General features: G+C 40.3%; 1 protein-coding gene across 3 annotated transcripts in view; it reads left to right on the top strand.

Moving 5' to 3' along the window:
- Positions 1-11,106, top strand: part of frmd6 (FERM domain containing 6) — a 141,578-nt gene extending 130,472 nt beyond the window's left edge. For all 3 annotated transcript variants that reach the window (XM_070879221.1, XM_070879222.1, XM_070879220.1), the window contains 3 exons: positions 1,610-1,741; positions 4,562-4,653; positions 9,202-11,106. In XM_070879221.1, the coding sequence (XP_070735322.1) occupies positions 1,610-1,741; positions 4,562-4,653; positions 9,202-9,489 (512 nt within the window). In that variant the 3' untranslated portion in view covers positions 9,490-11,106. The remainder of the gene's footprint in view (positions 1-1,609; positions 1,742-4,561; positions 4,654-9,201) is intronic.
- The last annotated feature ends 7,981 nt before the right edge of the window (positions 11,107-19,087 follow it).

Genomic DNA, 19,087 nt, shown 5'->3' with positions numbered 1-19,087 from the left:
CCTTGTTAACAGTGATTTGGTCATGTTAAAATTCGGCTTCCTATAAATGTCTTCCCTTTCGCACTTTAAAACTGAATTTTGCTGTTTCCTGACCAGTATGGTTGATTTACCTCGACTTCTCTCCTCTTTTTAAACCTTGGTTGTGTCCTGCATTTTGGACCTTGGGCCTTCACCTCCATTTTTCAATAAAATAGCACTTATTAAGCTTCTCTGATTGATTTAGACTGATCGATAGGTAAACTTTGAAGAATTAGATCGTTTGTATTTAGTTTCTGAGATATTGATATTATTTGTTGCTAGGCACACCAGAAAAACATCTGGACTTTACAGAACAGATCAAGCCTGTCTTCTATTTGCACCACATTTTTACGGGAAATTGTAATGAATATACTGAAATATATATGATTATTGTACTGAAAAGTTATGTGATGTTCAACAAAGTTATACAATTCTTAAAAGAAGAAATCTTTGAAAAACTATCCATGCCATTTCATAGTATTGGGATGCACTATAGAAATATATGTCGACTAAGAATACAAACATATAGAACTGTAGATGATTCGAGATATTTTACCAAGATGGATGCAGGTCATGATTTACAAGATAGGTTCAGATGAAGAAGGCCTTTAAACCAATTTGATCTTATATTTCCAGAATATCAATCCAATCATCTACCTATCATCTAGCTGATAGTATTTTTTTAATGAGTCAAATGTTCAGGCCTCAATCATCGTTCATGGTAACCTTTTCTATCTGTTGATCATCCTCTGTGAAAAGAAATACTTCCTTTCATTTGTCCTTAACTTGCCCTTCATTACTCTCTTGTCCTGTTGGCTCAGCATATTTGAAAATATAGCTGTAGGTTAACTTTATCTCATTAAATATATGATATAGCCCCACTGAGACAAGTATTTTCAAGGCTGAAGACCCCGGATAAATAAAAGCTATAATTTCCAAGCATACTCCGAATCATTCAGAGACTGCATAAAGCCTTTTGTAATATCTTTGGCAGCTGTTATTTCATATAATAGTTGAAGAAATTGTTGAATGCTGTTAGAAATGAGCACATTATACATACTGTTTCATCAGAATATGACTGTTTACAAAGCAAATATGCTAATCACTCAGTAACATACAACTGCTAATAACATATTTACACCCTGCACCATGGGGTTGTTGGCAAAGAGTTGTAGGATTTACAGATACAGTTCCATACATGGCTTGTTCTTCTTGGCCAGGCAGTCACCATGAGCAAAAGACGAAGGGAAAATTTTAGAATGAGTGTTCACAAGCACTCTGCCACTCACATCGGAGGGTTAATGTAATAAATAAATAAATGAACCAATCCCAATAACATGCAAAATCCTTGGATAATGTTACTTCAGATATACATAGATTATTTATTTCCTCCAAGCTTGGATTTGTCATTTTCAGATTGACTTATCTGGAATTTAGGAGGCTGACTGTAATTTTTAGTACAGGACTGAGTCAACCAGACTTCCCTTGGTTGGGAAAATGGTACTCAATCTCCCAATTCTACAGAAATTGTAATGTTGCAAAATGAAGCTCCTAAAATCTGCGAGAGCTAAGTGTATTGTTTTTGTCCTAGAAATAGAAATGCTGGTTGATGATCCCAAGGACTTGGAGCAAGTGCATGAACTGGCCCCAGAGGTCAGTCCCGACATGTGTATTCACATCACCGAGGAGATGCTGATGTCACGGCAGCTGAACGGACATGCTGGTGAGCAGTTAAGGGAGAATTCCTGCCAGGGCTTTTTGAACCAATGCAGAAAATCTCACTATATAGTCGAGACACTTGAGAACAAGTAATTTAGTCATGTGTTTGAATACTGCACTAAAACAAACACAAGCTAATATGAAAATCTTCAGTCATTTTATTATCTAAAATGCTAATTATTTTATGCTAAAAACATCAGGCCTGAAATTGCTTGGGAAATTCGGGCAGAACCAGGTTCTACTAGGTATCTGCTCCTTTCTGGCCCGGATACTGATTCCAATAGGGTTGGGGGTGGGGGGTGTAGGTCCCTCTTCCGACCACATCCCCTCTGTCTTATCATCACTAAGAGGGGGAACTGCAAGGATAATGTTCCCCACTGAAAATCCTGCTAGTTCCATCAATCATACAGCCTACATACACTGCTGTGCAGGAGATGTTAGTGGGATCCACAATACCATTTGCCAATGTAGAAATAATCTCGGAGTAATCAATTTCTCGTAGGAAAGTTGCAGCTGAAGGATAATTGCAAAAAACTTTGCTCTTTGGCCAAAATGGCCTGCCCTACCACCACCTCTTCCACCCCACCAACAGGATGGCAGATGTCACTGTGGGGTGGACACCCAGCAGGTGCCATAAGTGACGCAGGTTCCTGCTCCTTTTATGCTAATGACCCCATCCCAGAGCAGACTGACAGGCGGATGTCCCAGCAGTCGCACTTCCAGTGGCACAGGAGCCCAGCAAGAATTTCTAGACTTTAGCACTTTTGTTTTGTATCGCCTCAGTGGGCCAGATTTTCCTCAAATTGTATAATTGGAGTAGTCTACCCTAGTTATATAGTGAAGAAAGATAATTAGTCCCTTGAACTTTAAATCAGTTTTAGACAATCTCAGTTGTTAGTAGGAAGCCTGCCTGGGTAATGCAACCTCCCACGCTAGAGAGCTGATCATGTTCGGTCCAGAGACTGTCAGTCCCTGTTTACTTCAGACCACTATATGGTACTATTGTTTGTTTTAAATGTATCCACTGGAGTAGAAAGCAACTGAGAACAGATGAAGATTTTGCATGAACTTTGCAAAACACAGCAAGTGCTGTTTCTCATAAGTTTTTAATTGCTGAGTTATTCTTTTCCAGATAATGAAAGAGAGAGATTGTTAAAAGGTTGTGTATATTTGAAAATACATCACTCACCTAAATAATGTTTTTAATACTCTTGTCGATACCATTTTATTTTGAGTACTTCTGTCAGTGTAAAATTGATATAAGACCATTTCTGTGATAGTGTGATACTGACATAAGATTAATCAGTGCCAATACCCTCCTTAGGATAAACCATTAAACCAAGGTCCCATCAATCAATGCCCGTGGACATTGCACTATTCAAGAACAAGGAGTTCTCCTAGTTTCTTAGCAAGCAATTCTTCCTTTAACAAATGCCACCACAATAACAAATAGATTAACTGGTCATTCATCTGATTGCTGTTTGTAGCAACACTGCTGGATTTGTCCACATAGAGTTATTGCACTTTAAAATGACTATATGAAGTGCTTTGAGATATTTCAATTAGATACAAATGCAAGTTTTAAAATTCTCTTTATGGTGAGTCTGGATTTCAGAAATTATGTATAAACAAATGCTTTCTCCACAATTTAACACACGCATACACCAACAAATAACATACAGGAAATGAACTAGTCATTGGTCCACAGAGTAACATGGCATAGAAATTGCTGGAATGATGCATCTCGTGGCTCTTTAGATCGCACTATATTTATGATGCAAGTTGTTGGAAATGCACATTGATATTGGCACCGTGATGTCAATGTCACATCTGGGACCTCATGAACGTTCTGCCCAATAGTCTTTCTCCTTAACCAATGAAACAAAAGTGTAGAGAAAGAATCAGAGCAAACAAAGGAGAAGGAAATGGGGTGAATTAGAGTCAAATACAGGAAGAGAAATAAAGAGAGGGTAAGAAAGAGAGTGGATTAAGAGTATGAGAGAAAAGAGACAGAAAGGAATAGTAAGAAAAAATTAAAAGAACAAGCAGAAGAAGAGACGATTGTAACCCAGTTGTGTTTGGTGTTTGGTGTTTTGGCCGTAGAGAAGTTAATAATGAATAAATCACAGGGTAACTGTATGAAATCTACAAGCATTCTTACACATGTACTGTGTCCCAAAATTCTTTTTTGAAAGAAACCTGTCTAATTTGCATTTCTGAGTGTCAGAACAACTTTGCATCCTGAATATTATTGCTTTTCGACAACAGCTGGAGTGTGGATTGCAAGACTGGCACAAAAATACCGCCAAGGCAGATTACATTTTTAAAAAAAACTTCTAGGACCAATTCACTACCTGCTGGAGTGAGTCTCTACAGCTTCATTTGATCTCTTTCTGGGCCTCCAAGGTTGAGTTTCATGTCAGGACCACAAATCACACCATTAACAGAGTCCTTCCAACCTGAATTACCAGCTCTAAATAGAAGCGGCGAGATTAATTCACATTTACAGTATAAATCCAGCAATTTCATGACATACAATTAATTTCAATGGAGAACCTCATGTCAAGGTTAATGAGGAGTGGCGCAAATCTTCCAGCAATTCGTGGAGAATTGGAACGCATGGTGTGTCTCTTGTTTGGCATAAATTACTGGATTTTTTACGAACTGATATCCATTAATTCGCCATTATTTTTCCAACTATTTCTAATGTTGAGGGCACTCTGTTCAGTGGGAAGATGAAGTAATGATTCCTTGAACTCCACCTCATCCTGTGTTTGTAAAGCATTCTGTACAATTTTAACAGAATCTATTTCATTTGACGCAGGACTGATAGTACGGGAGCTGAGTTCTTCTACTTCTAGTTCTTCTGAAACGGTGGTGAGACTTTATGGCCAAAGCATAGATTCATTACCACAGGTGAGTTCAAAGTCATGAATAAAATTATACTTTGTTCTGAATGCACTTTGTTGGATCTGTTTAATAAGTACATATTTCCCTATATTGAAGTTTCTTTGCAACTTGATTTGTTAATATAGAATTGGTGAACTAACCAACAAGCCACAAAGCAGTTTTCAATTGTATAAAAGGCTGATTTTAGCCTTTCTTCCCACCCCCCACCCCCAGCCCAGTGGAAACAGTGTGGGCATGGGGGAGGGCTAAGATGGGGAGACGGGTGTTGTATTCACCTGTCAGCAGTAACCTCATTCCCTCTGGCTTTGGGCAGGAGTCAGAGTCAGGTCATGCAATTGAAGTTCAGGAGTTAAAATCTCCACATGTGGGCGGGTGCATGTAAATCAAAGGAGTAGTGGGGGAAAACAGCCTTTGCATTGTTTCCTGTCATTTACTCTGCAGGAATGCTGGAGCATGCAAAAGCCACCTGCTAGGCCCCCAGTGTCCTGCATCCAGAGAAGAGGAGAGGGAAGCCCCAGGATAGATATTGAAGAAGGGCCTGTACAAACTCCCTCAGAGTGCTGCTATGCACACACCCCAGTAATTTCATTCACAGTTTTGTTCATTCAAGCAGATTTCTGGCAACAGCTTTTTTTTGTGGCTGCACCAAGCCCCCAGGGACCTGCCACAGCATGTTTCCCCTGCCAGACCGGTATGAATCCCCAGCAGAGGCCAGGGGGACATCGCCTGTGTATTAACGACTCTGGGTCCAGAAATAGAGCTGAGGTCATGGGGCAGACAGAAGTGCCTGCTCGTCTCGCGTTCGCTGGTACAATGTGGTTTAACAAAAAAAAACTACGCCCTAAGGTTTAATCACTTCATTTCACAATTAAACCAAATCATTAGTTACTTTATATGATTTTTTTTCACAAGCTTTGAAGGTAGCATGTAGCTTGATGTACTTGCACATTGGGTCAGTGCTTTAATCAGCTGTGCCACAGAATGAGAGGACAGGAGCTGACTTCCACATACTGACAATGGCAGCTCCAGGCTATGACACCCAGAAAAGCAATGAGTAGAGGATGGGTGTTTCCTTCAGAGAGAGAAAAATCAGATAATATCTCTAGTGTAGACTCAATCACAGCAACTGGGTCAAGAGGTATAGGTGTGGGTCTGACTAATCACCTACTTTGATAGGGGAATACTCTGACCTAAAGAGCAGGGGGGAAACAAAACTAATATAAGGCACAACAGATTATTAAAATGTTCTTTCAAATCTGAAATCCTTGACAAAATACATAAAAAAAAATATGATGCCCTATCAAGCAAATTACACTATCTTTTCAAATATACTTTACCAGTTAAAACCTTTGAACTGTGTATTAAATATTTGCATCAAGCAACTAACTGAGAGCTCATATGCTGCTATAAAGTTCTTTTTTAACAAGCAAATAATTGGTTCCCATCTATTCCGCTTCCTTTCAACACTATGCTTATTCAAGTTTTGGGTCAACCAGAGCGAAATGGGATTCACAGCTGATTTCTTCAGCAGTGAATCATTCACATGCCAGAGGTAGAGGTCTGCCTGGAGAGGGAAAGCAATTTCCTGCTTCGGGTGAATCTTGTCAAATCTGGAATCTTTCACCCATAAGAAGGGTTTTATGTTGCGATTCACCCAAAGGCAGGCGAGTACTCCTGTCAAAGACATAAAATAACTGTTACATGTGCAAGTTTATTTTTAGTTTTTAAAAATGGCAGAGTCACTAATATAGGAATTTATATTGTCTTCAAGTGAAGCAAGTTGAATGGCTTTGCTTTAAAAGGCCACTTTTGTCTGATAAACGAGTCAGTTGAGCAAACTGTTACAGATGAAAATGCAACAATGTAGTCAGTAGCACAATGACCTCATCACAGGAGTGACCACATCTGCAGCTAGATTAGTTTTAAAAATGAAAACCTAAAACATAGCCCTAAGAACTGCAAATTGCTTTGTAAAGTAGGCAGCAACTGTTATAGATAAGCTCTCCCTGGAACTCCCTTTTGATGCGTCAACAAGCCAAGGGCTGGATTCTCGTTTTGATTGCGCCTTTGTTAGTGTCCCGGAGGGGCGGTAATGTGTCTGGAAATGGTTACCACCTGGACAGCCAGCTTCCAGCGCCCCGCTGGGACATATGGTGCCGGTTTTGCGACGGTGCTGAGCAGTAACACCCGGGAGCGTCGTGCTGGTGTGCAACGTCCCCGGTTTCGAGAGCGGTGTGAAATTTGGGGTTGGGGCACTACGGGTGACACTCCAACCCCAGATTTATCTTTATTTTGGGGTCAGTAATATATTGGGAATGTTTTCTGTGTTTTGTGTCCCGATTTTTTTGTTGTTGCAGGAAGTCTCTCTGAAGGGCGCTCCGAAGCCGGCTCATTAGCAACGGATTTTCAAGTTGCTCACCCGGCCTAGCGCCCTAAGAGAGGAGTGGAACGCCTCTCTTAGCGCTCCGCTCCACACTCGGGGCTCAGCTGCTGAATTTTGTGGATGCCGACGCAAACCACATGCTGGTGTAAAATTTACCGCCCCGCCGCCATTAGTGTCCTAATTAGACTCAAACCAAAAATCCAGCTCAAAGCAATGAAGGGAACCTTTCTGGAAAAAGAATGTCAATTTAACTGAATTTCGGTGACTTCTGCAATAAAACAAGGAGAACGTTTCTCAGATTTCTATCCAGCAACATTTTAAGGGAATTTAAATGTGTTTGCAATTTTACTGCGTGTAGCAACCAAAGCAACCCCCCCTCCCCTCCCCACAGTTAGTACTTCAGGCACAGTGAAACATCTGCTGTACACTATTTGCAATAGTGAAGGTCACCATTGCCCTTGACTTTTATGCCGCGATGACCTTCCAGGAACCAATAGCAGACATCACAGGAGTCGACCTCTTTTTTTTGGAAAACTAACACTTTCATTTCTGCACAACTGAAGAATGCCAAGCTGCAAGATATTGGTGTATTAAAACAAATAATTAATTTTATTACATTTTTTGCATACCAATGCATGCTTTAATGTGTTTTTGTGTTCATTTGCCCCTTGTGTGTTGTGAACGTCTCCGTGTTGCATGTACATGTGCCCTACAACTAAGTGCTTCCCTAGATGAGGGAATAGCATAGTGGATGGTTCTGTACCTAACTTCTATGCTGCAGTGGTTGTAGACGGCCCACTGGCTGTATCAGTGACTAATCCTCATGCACCTGCGTTACTGCCAGGAGTCTTCTTACTTTTGGAAGCAGCAGTTACTGTTACATATGCAGAGCTGTATGATGATGCAGAACTGACAGTTGTTCCTGCAATATTCCCTGCATGCTACAGCTGGCGGGGATCTCTTTATTTATGCTCACTTATCTATTCAAGCTTAGAACTATGAGTTTCAGAATCCCTTCCTGCTGGTTGGCTATAACTATTCTCCAAGCAAGTTGAAGCCAGTCATGGCAACATCTCGGAGTGTGGACAAATAAACCTGCGCAGCTGTGGCAGACCCCGTCAACAGAGATGCTGGCCTTGATTTTAACCCTAGCCGCCCAGTGAAAATGGGATGGGTGAGCAGTTAAAATAGAAAAAATCAATTTGTTGCCCTGTTCCATCTGGAAAACCATTGACTACCATCTTCACCAGAGCTGACTCAGGCCCAGAAATAGGCAGGTACCTCAAGAATAAATTCAAATAGGGATCAGATTATATCATTTGGACCCCAGTGCCATTGTAACTGGACGGGTCAGAATTCCCACTGAGCAGCAAGTCCATCAAGTAAAACTTGAGACAACCTTTAGTCCAATCTAACCATACAACTTTTGTAATGCTCTGAACATAGAGGTAAGTGAAGGCTATACATGGATCCCCATGTACTAACAGCCACTGTTGCAAAGCAGGCCTATTAAAATCTATATCCCCAAAAGCAGCAGTCAGCATGCTGGACCCTCATCAACCGTACCACTTGCACTCATTCAGTAGGTCTAGAAGAAGTCACATAACTTAAAGAATAATGTAAAGCTAAGGCATGTATATTGTGTAAAGTAGCGACAGAGGACATGCAGAGAGTTATACTGTTAGAGTTGAGGCCCAAAGGTATCATCCAAAATCCAGACTGGATAATTTCATCTGTTCAGATGTTTCATCTTCTTTCAATCAATCTGACTGGATAACTTGTGCATCATAGAATGGTTACGGAAGAAGGCCATTCGGCCCATTATGTCTGTGCCGTGCTTGATTGTGTGAACAAAGCTTCAGTGTTTGCAGCACAGAAACCTTGAGGTCAAACTGAGAATCTGTTTCCAAAGTTCAGATTTATCCATAAGTACCAGTTTTATTTATTTTTGTTGTGTGGAATCAAATGTTAAGCCCTTCTGACAAACATCTATTGTGGGATACACCAATCAAGAGTCTCCTGTCAACTTTTTACTTTCTGTTTTTTAAGTTTATTTACAACATTTTTACAGAAAATGGGTTAGGAGACTTTGTCAAATTGTGCTGATTGTCTAGAGTTTAGAAATCCTTTGAGTGAAATGATGGATAATATATTGGTTTTGTTAAATACAGCCTGTGTGCAGAAAACCAAAGACCTCCACAGACCGGCATAGCCAAAGCTTGGATGATATTCGTCTTTATCAGAAGGACTTTATGGAAATAGCCACCCTTTGCCAAGACACTGCTCAGAGCTACACATTCGGCTGTGCTCATAACCTGAATGAGGAAGGTAATTGCTGTAACCGCTGCTTGGCAGAGCAGTACAGTTCAACAAAGGAAACCTTCATAGTCAAACGAACAAGTAAATATTCATCTCTGGACCTCACAACTGATGACTCTGTTCCTGAATTTGTGGTTTGAGTTTTAACTATGCATTAGTGATGTGTACTGTAAGCCTGGCTGCCTACTACATTCACAATGACCTTCCAAAGCCATTGCCTACACTTCACTGTCAAGCTGAAAGTCTTTTTGTTTCAGCTGCCCAATGAACAGTCAGTTTATATTCTGCAGATCTTCCACATTTCTGGACAAAAACAGCTGACCAAGCAATGGATGATAAGAAGCCAAAGAAATATGTTAAACAGGAGTCTAAAACAATGATAAGATGTATATTTTTGAGAGTCAAAGAAAGAACGTTCAGCTACAGCAAGCCAGTGAGAATTCTTTGCACATTGAATTTTCTGTGGAGAATTAACTCCACGGTGTTTGGAGTATTACAATTCAGTATTACACAAACAGATCTTTTTAAAGAACCCTTATCTTTTTTATCAAGAAAAATAGTTCAAATGTTATTATTTAGTAAAACCTGATGGTTCTTAACACTTGTGTTAGAGGTACCATTACTATGTTGTTGATCAACTTCTTCAAAGTGTTTCAGTTAAGATGTAGACCTGACCTTGGTACTGTGAACCTTGCAGTGTTGTGCTCGTTCAGTTTTACTCCTGTACCTTTTTAGGTGCCTTTAATTTCTTGTTTGTCAGAAGTATATATATGCAGTGACAATCAGAAATGCTCCTTTACCCACTGACTCTCAGCACTGCCAGTAATATAAGACACAAAATAGAAAATTACAGATCCTGTGGGAAATTATTTGTCCGGTACCTGTATATATCATTACATGGGGATGCAACTAAACCTGTTTTTAGCTGAGGTGTGGAATTGTTGGCCAGGTTGAATTTTGCTGCAGTTAGCTGGTGAATTCCAGTGACAATGAAGATGGATGAAGCCTTTCGGTATGTGTGGACAGATGACTGCAAGTGACGTGAGTAGAGAAGCAGAGAGAATCGAAGTTTGTTGATGACTCAATAAAAGTATAAGCTGGTGGGTAGCTTGGATGGCTTCACTAAGTTCCAGTGTACCAAGGCACATATTCACACATCGAGTATTTTTGAATACAAAAGGGTTCTATTCAAGGACATGTTATTTTTGTTTATATACAATCACACATTATGTTTCTAAATTAGTTCATATTTCTGTTTTATTTGATCTCATATAGATTGGTTTTATGACCACAGTTTGGATCACTGTAGTTAGGTTTCAGTCTAAATTCTAGTGGTTCTCTGGAGTAAATATGACGCAAAACAGCACTAATCAGGCAAATGCATATTTCAGGCATTATAGTCAAGAATGACAATGTAACAATGTCCCATATAAATGAAGGGGTTCACATCTACAGAACAAACTGGATGTGATAACAGAATTGTTAACAGCCTTTGATATCCATCAAGCTTTGCTCATACTACGTGTGTAATAGATGACAAGGGAATTAATGGAATATATTATAGGAAATCTTTTCAGTTTCATTAAGACAGAGTGGTATTTACATTGTGGCTGACGCAGAAATTAACTATTAGAAGAAATTAGCTTTGTGAGACGAACTAGCTTGGTTGCCAAATGGCTAATTTTTCAGTCTAATACATGGTCTTTTGCAATACATTATTAATTGCCATATTTTAACATTTATCAGCATTTTTGCAACTGGAATAGTTTCTTAAAATATTTTTTGATATGAAACATGTTTTTATTGGTATTTTTATATAACTGATATTTTTACATGAAATTATATTAATCAAGTAGTTAAGTGCAGTGCAATTTTTAGCAGTATTACAACAATCGGTAGCAGTCATGGAAGCAGTATTATAAACTGATAATTTCAATGGCGTTAATATTTGTAACGAAAAATTATGTGTGGATCAATGAATGGGTTGGCCCTGTGGAAACTCTGAATTATTCTTCTTCTCACATAAGTGTGTTTATGATCTCTGCAGAATTTGAGGGTAATGGTGTTACTTCAATAAGAATTGGTGATAGAATTTTTACTGTGATTAAGCAAACATAAATTAATTCACTGTTTCTGCATCCAGTAATAAATATTACACAAGCCACTGATCACAGGCTGTTAGGCTCAGCGACTAGATAGACATAGTTTGGGTGTTTTATCAGACTCCTACATCTTTTTATCTTGTGTAACTTTAAACCTCCTCTAATAAGGTTACTGAGCTAATGATTGAATACTAGTAAACTATATTCATGAGAAATTATCAGTGGGTATTATTTTAAATATTATATCACATTGCTTAAGGTATTCATGCTTAGACCAAATCTGTAGCTGCAGTCTGTAAATGCATCGAATACTTTAAAACAAACTTGTTAAATTGTCTGAAATGTCTCTTGTAATTACTGATGCATAATATGACAACTTGACAATAATGGCAGAAGACTCAGCCAATGAACAGTATCCTTTTAAACAGAGGCTCCCATTAGAAGTACAGTCACATAGCTTTGATTAGGTTACTGAAATAATAGAATTTGATGTATTGCTTAGCAATTGTATGAGAGTTCTTTTAGTAGAAGGAATGCAAGAGTTTTGCTAAGCTTGTAACTGAAGTCACTATGGTACTAGTCATTGTCCCACATTATTACTGGTAATGACAGGCAGATTTGGCCTCAGTCCTACATTGAATACAAGTTCGCACTGTTGGGATAGCATTAAAATTCCATCTGTTTCAAAGCGCTGGGGCAGAGGAGAGAAGAACTGAATATTGGAAATGCCATATATCTATCAAGGATTAATATAACATTCCAACGTTTCCACAGGTATAGATCTATCCATTAGTCTTTAGCATGCATGTTAGTAACAGCGGGTTGATGTGTATAGACAATCCCATAAATGCTAATTCTGCCTGTCCGCAGAATGTATCAAAATCAAATAATTTCAAGAAAAGGACATAAATACAGGCTTAAATAGTTGTCGTTGGCTAGCGCTTATAGCAAATCCCCAGTAGAAACGCATTATTAGTCTGTATTTAATATGTACATTTTTTTGTAAGGACATGAATAATTTACAGTTTAGGCATAGTTCCATCTGGTAGAGTTATGAGAATTAGAATCAAGTGAAATGCACAGAGGAAGTGGATTATAAGTTAACTCTCTTGTGTTTGATATACTAAACATGTGCCACTGATGATTTGTGCAGAATTTTAAAAAAAACATCACTTTTGGCTGTGTAGCAAAACTCTGTATGTTAACTGGTACTTACCAATTTATCAAAACTTCTGACACTTTAACAACAATTATTAAACAATAATGCTATGACTTTTAAAAATATTCTTTTAAAATCTATATTTTCAGGATTGTCAGGTTTGTCTCAACTGCACATTTTTAAAAACTGGTAATATGCCATTTTACATTGTTGGTTCTAGTTGTTTCCTTGTGCATGTGGTTCTTGGACTTCTGGGAAATACCAGTAAAATAATCTGCCCATCAGAAACAAAGAACTTCTCTGTTAATGTTTGCTACTCAAAATCAATCTGCCAGCTACAGAGATTGTTTTAAATTATGATTCCATATCAGTTAATGAGAAAATGTAAATAAAAATCAATTGATTCTGTGTCAAATACATTACACTTTGAGGATTCATGTGATATGAAGGGGGTCCCACTTTGACTCGAACTGTGATCATCCATAGCTAATTAAAGTTGGAATAGATTGCTGCATCGAGATAGGTTATTGAAACACATTGCATTACATGGGTTCCCAGGTGCATCATCATCTTTAGACTTCTTGTGAGATGATTCATGAAATTTAGCACACAGATGGATTTTTTGGCTAAACATACTAAACACATCTTACAAAGATGCAACTCCCTTTCAGTGATGTTTTCAGTCTTGTTTTTTTTCATACTTTTTATTGGCTTCATAGAATCTGGACTTAACGCTATCCAAATGTCCAGCAATGTCTGGAACTGTACTGAAAGATTGCATTGGTTATTTATTCCAAAACTAGGATTTATGCATTAGTTTTTTTTTAAATCGCCAACTTTTCAACAGCATATTAAAAATTGTTTGTTACATTTCATATCCTTTAATATAATAATTGCACAAACTGTAAAGAATCCTTTCTGTGAAAGGAGCTCCTGTCAGGATATGTAAAATAAGAGAACATTGTGCAACCTGTAATTGAATTACTTTGGAAAAATGAAGTCCGGTGTGTACCTTCAAGGTACACATGCCAAAATATAATAAAGAATAATTTTGTTTGCATTTATCACTGCTCTATGTATTAATTTAGAGAAGTCAAGCTTGTAACTGAAGTCTGGTAATGGGTTATTGGACACTGCATGGATTCTGGTCTGTAAGTCCCAGAGCTATGACACTGTAATCTCCCTGCATTGGTTGGTCAGTCCTTACAGGGGCCGAATTGCAACATCATCTGGAAACAAGATCATGTATTTTCCCTGTTTCAGTTACTCCTCCTGAGTGAATAGGATGATTTCCGCAGAGAAGTCGGTGGCTCAGACTGTACCATCTGCCTACTTGTTACTGGTTGAAAAAAGAAGAAAATAAATCATAAAAGAAGGCAGCTTGCTTTAATTTTTAGAACTTGAGCACTTAGGGAGTCCTTGAAAACTTCGGCATTAAAAATTTTTAATGGAACACTTAACCATTATCTGTGTTGACATGCAATCTGTCTGTATGTGGTTGTTCCATTGGCTTCAGTAAGGGAGAATGCAATGGGTGTTTTGTAACTCAATTCTTACGAGCCCAGGTCTTTCCCAATATAACAGAATATGAGACCAACCTGTTAACCATTTACAGTACTAAATGTGGCCTCAACCAGGTCAACATCCCCAGCATTGAAGCACTGACCACACTTGATCAGCTTCGCTGGGCAGGCCACATTGTTCGCATGCCAGACACGAGACTTCCAAAGCAAATGCTCTACTCGGAACTCCTTCACAGCAAACGAGCCAAAGGAGGAAACGTTACAAGGACACCCTCAAAGTCTCCCTGATAAAGTGCAACATCCCCACTGACACCTGGGAGTCCCTGGCCAAAGACCGCCCTAAGTGAAAGAAGTGCATCCGGAAGGGCATTGAGCACCTCGAGTCTCGTCGCCGAGAGCATACAGAAAAGAAGCGCAGGCAGCGGAAAGAGTGTGTGGCAAACCAGTTCCACCCACCCCTCCCCTCAACGACTATCTGTCCCACCTGTGACAGCGACTGTGGTTCTCGTATTGGACTGTTCAGTCACCTAAGGACTCATTTTTAGAGCGGAAGCAAGTCTTCCTCGATTCCGAAGGATGGCCGATGATGATGATAATCCATGTTTGACTGACCAGTCAAGAGACTTAAAACTGCAGAGGCTTATATAAATTCTCATTGAATTTCCTCATATGGAGACATTTGGAATGTGAAGTCAGTGACCCTTATCAATAAAAACCACCAGAAAAGCCCACCATTACATGGTCTTTACCACTTGAGTGTTTTTTTTTACCATCTCAGTGTAGTCTATGCCTTCTGCTCAATTGATTCAGTTTAAGGAAATTTATCATGTGTATATTTTTGGTTAAAAACTACAGGCAGTTTGGGGACCTAACAGCTAACGTTTTGATAATTTTGATACAAAACTACCTCAACATTATGAGGGGTTTTGATAGAGAAAATAGGGAGAAATTGGCAAGTGGGTATGTAACCAGAGGTCATCAATTTAAAATAATTGGCAAAAGAACTAGGTTGTTAACATCTGGAATGTACCATCGGGAAGTGTGGAAATAGATTCCACAGGAACTTTCAAAGGGCAACTGGACATGTACTTGAAGAGGACTAATTTGCAGGGTTATGGGATAAATGCTGGGGTGTGAGACTAAATTGATCAGCTCTTTCAAAGAGTCAGCACAGTCATGATGGGGGAATGGCCTCCTTCTATACTATAAGACTTTATGGGCTCAAATTTCCCGAGAAGTTGCCCCGCTTTTTTTGGGGTATGTAGCTTTTTTTGGAGTAACTTAAAAATCACAAATTTCCCCATTTAACTTGCTCCAGTGTAAGTCAGGTTTTTTTTTTAGTTTAGGTTTTTTTCTCCAAAAGGCGGAGTTACCAGCCACTTACGACTGTTTTGGCTATAGAAGCAAATTTGGCCAGCTAAAAGTTACTCTAAACTAACTTAGACCAGTATATGTGGCCACTTTTGTAGGCACAGAAAAACCTTAACTACATTTAAGAAATCAGCGCAGGTAGCCAGAGATAGTGGGGTGGGGGGGGGGGGGGTGGTGGGCAGGGAAGGTGTGTTAGAGGATTCTAAAGCACTAAACACCTTCACAACATCAGCACAACATCTTCTTCACAACATCATCAAAAATAAATGAAAGATAAATCAGCTACTGAAAATAGAGCAGTCCTACCTTGCCGACTGCAGAACGCACCGGCTAGCCCTCCCGCCAGGGCGAGGGGCGGCAGGCACGCATGATTGTAGTGGTGAGGGATGTTTATTTTTTTACAGTTGTTCCTAAATGTGTGGTGCTAATAGAACATGATTCAGTTTTAATATCTTTTATTGGAAAGTTTACAATGCACTTCAACAACAACAACAACATAAACAACAGCAAAGAAAGGCTGCACTCATCTCTCACCCACATCTTGGGTAATGTGCACTTCCTCATAGGAGCGGTGGTGGGGGGGGCGGGGGGTTGAGGGCCCCGCTTGGGTCTCAGCAGAGGCTGGTGTGGGGATTGCAATGGGAATGGCATTTGATTGTCCGGGCTGTGTGCCCTTATTGCAGCAGCTAGCTCCCTCATGGCCTCTGCCATCATTTGCACTCCTTCTGACATGCCTGCCCTCAGTTCCCGTCTCAGTGCTGATATTTCACCCGACAGTGCCGCTACCTCAACACGTACCCCACTGACGGCCACGAGTGATCTTGTAAGGACATTGGTCTCCTCACCCAATGACATAAACTGATGAACATCTGATGAATGCTGCATCTCAGGAGAGACTGGTCGGCTGCTCCTTCCCCTCGCTGTGGGTGTGCCTAGTGGCACCCCTCCAGTGCGGGACACAGGCTGGGATGGTGGGGCCCAGGGTGTTCCAACCTGCATTCCACCACTGCCACTGGGACCCGCAACCTCGGAAGGTGTGAAACCAAGGAATGTCGTAGCAGAGCTCATGGAGGTGTCTGGCAAAGACTGATCCATATCACGATCAGCATTCTCCTGTGAACACATATCCATGCACCCCTCCTTCCCCCACCCGCCTTGGTCTGGAGCGCATGCATCTGGCTCTTCTTGTGGATCTTCAGGATGTTCAGGATTGTCGTCTTATTCTGCAAAATACAACAGAACAGTCAAATTGTTAGCTGCACAGGAGGGGGCAGGATGGGTGAAATGAGTAGTCTCATGCGTAGCAGGCCAGTCAGCAGGTTGAGTTGAAGGGCGACGATGCATTTTAATATCTCACCCTCACCCTCGTGTGTGGGTCCAGCTTATGCAGAGCTGATTCTTTTTCTGCAGGTGTAACTCAGCAAGGCAGCGACTCCCTGATCCAGGGGTATCAGTTGGTGCAGATTTGGTGGCCCCCCTCCTGTTCTAATTCTTTCCCTTTTGTTGTGGGCCAATTTCTTCTGCAAAGATGAAAATATAACTTTTGACACATGCTTCTGATGGGTGGGACATATACAGGTGGTCACAGTTACAATTGCAATTCCATTTAAAAATGAAGATATTACTTACACTCACTACTTGACCAACGTCCTACCATTTCTTTTTACACTGGCTTCCAGATCTTGCGGTATTCTTCTGTGGAGTATTCTTCTGCAACTAGGTTCCAGCGTCTCCTCATTTCTTTGGGTGGTCACTCTTACTGATATCCAACTCCTGCCATCTGTCCTCAATGACAATGACTAGTTTCTCCACTTCCTCATGCAAGAAATTCTTCGTTCTTGCTGCACGCTCTTGCGTCATTGGTGTATTGGATTTACACTCAAGTAATCTTGAAAACACACAGAACTGACCTTGCATGCACCTATGCAGCACTCCTTTCCACTCCCTCAGCCACCCAAAAATCATTAAAAAAGTTTTTGTTGTAAATAATTAATTAAATTCCATTTTGATTCATTTTAAATGTGAATTTAAAAAATATATATTTTAAATGTTTGTGTGTTTTTGGGGTATTCCCATTCATAGTTATGGTGATTCCAGAACTCACCACAAATATGAATGGGGATTCCCCCTACTTGGATTGGTTGGGCCGGCCCACGTAATCCCAGGGACGCATGCAAAACGCTGGCGGGCAGAGGAAACATTACAAGGACATCCTCAAAGCCTCAAAGCCTCCCTGATAAAGTGCGACATCCCCACTGACACCTGGGAGTCCCTGGCCATAGACCTCCATAAGTGGAGGAAGTGCATTCGGGAGGGCGCTGAGCTCCTTGAGTATCGTCACCGAGAGCATGCAGAAATCAAGCGCAGGCAACGGAAGGAGCATGCAGCAAATCAGGCTGCCTGCTCACCCTTTCCCTCAACGACTATCTGTCCCACTTGTGACAGAAACTGTGGTTCTCGTATTGGACTGTACAGCCACCTAAGAACTTATGCTAAAAGTGAAAGCAAGTCTTCCTCGATCCCGAGGGACTGCCTATGATGATGACGTGAGCCTCAACATAGGCTTTCGAGTAGAGGTCCAGGAGCAGAAGTCTCCGAACCTCCCGGATCACCAGGTAGATCCATAGAAATCTTTCAGGTCGGAGGCAGAAAAGGAGCATTACTCCGGTGCCTTTAGCATGAAATCATTTCGCTTATTTTTAACTTTACATCAACATCTAGGGGCCATAAATATAATATAGTCACATAAATCCAATAGGGAATTCAAGAGAAATTTCTTTACCCAGAGAGTGGTTAGAATGTGGAATTACCACAAAGAGTAGTTGAGGTGAATAGCATAAATGCATTTAAGTGGAAGCTAGATAGACACATGAGGGAGAAAGGAATAGGTTATTCTGATAACGTGAGATGAAGTAGGGTGGGAGGAAGCTCATATGGAGCATAAACACTGACATAGACCAGTTGGACTGAATGGCCTGTTTCTGGGCTGTAAATTTTATGTAGTTCTATGTAAGTTCCAGAATGTGAATCAACCAAAAGTTGCTGTGCATGCAAAGTTTCTCTGAACTTCACTTGTCAAATCAAAAATTGCATTCTCAATGCGCTGTCTCAGGGATGTCACTATGCTACTCATACCGCTGATTATGTAGCACTAGTGATGGTTTGGGGTGGAAGTTGGGGAAATAGAGTGGGGCAAGCTCTGGACGGGCTGGAAATGTGTGTAGACTGACGGGGTTTTCAGGAGGAGAATCTCAATGCAACTTTTTAAGGGTAATAGGCATACTGTCCCATTTTATTAGTTTTAGCACCCCAGCACCAACCAAAGTTGGTGTAATGTATTTGCTTCATGGATTCTTTGCTTAAGAATACAGAGCAACACATTGCTATTAAGAACCAGTTGGTTTATTAACAAAGGTTTAACAATCACACTACACATTACCAGTTCATCCACTAGGCTCACAATTGCATACCTCATCGTGGATAACCTAGACCCAACTGACTGGAGTTTTGTTGAGACTTGTGAACAACACGTGACCAGCTAAGCCACTCACAATGTGACAGGTCTACAACTATTTTGGTAAAA

This window comes from Pristiophorus japonicus, chromosome 4, assembly GCF_044704955.1.
Source record: "Pristiophorus japonicus isolate sPriJap1 chromosome 4, sPriJap1.hap1, whole genome shotgun sequence".
NCBI classification, from domain to species: domain Eukaryota; kingdom Metazoa; phylum Chordata; class Chondrichthyes; family Pristiophoridae; genus Pristiophorus; species Pristiophorus japonicus.
Note: the sequence above shows the minus strand (reverse complement) of the source record. Positions and strands in the feature narration are given on the sequence as shown.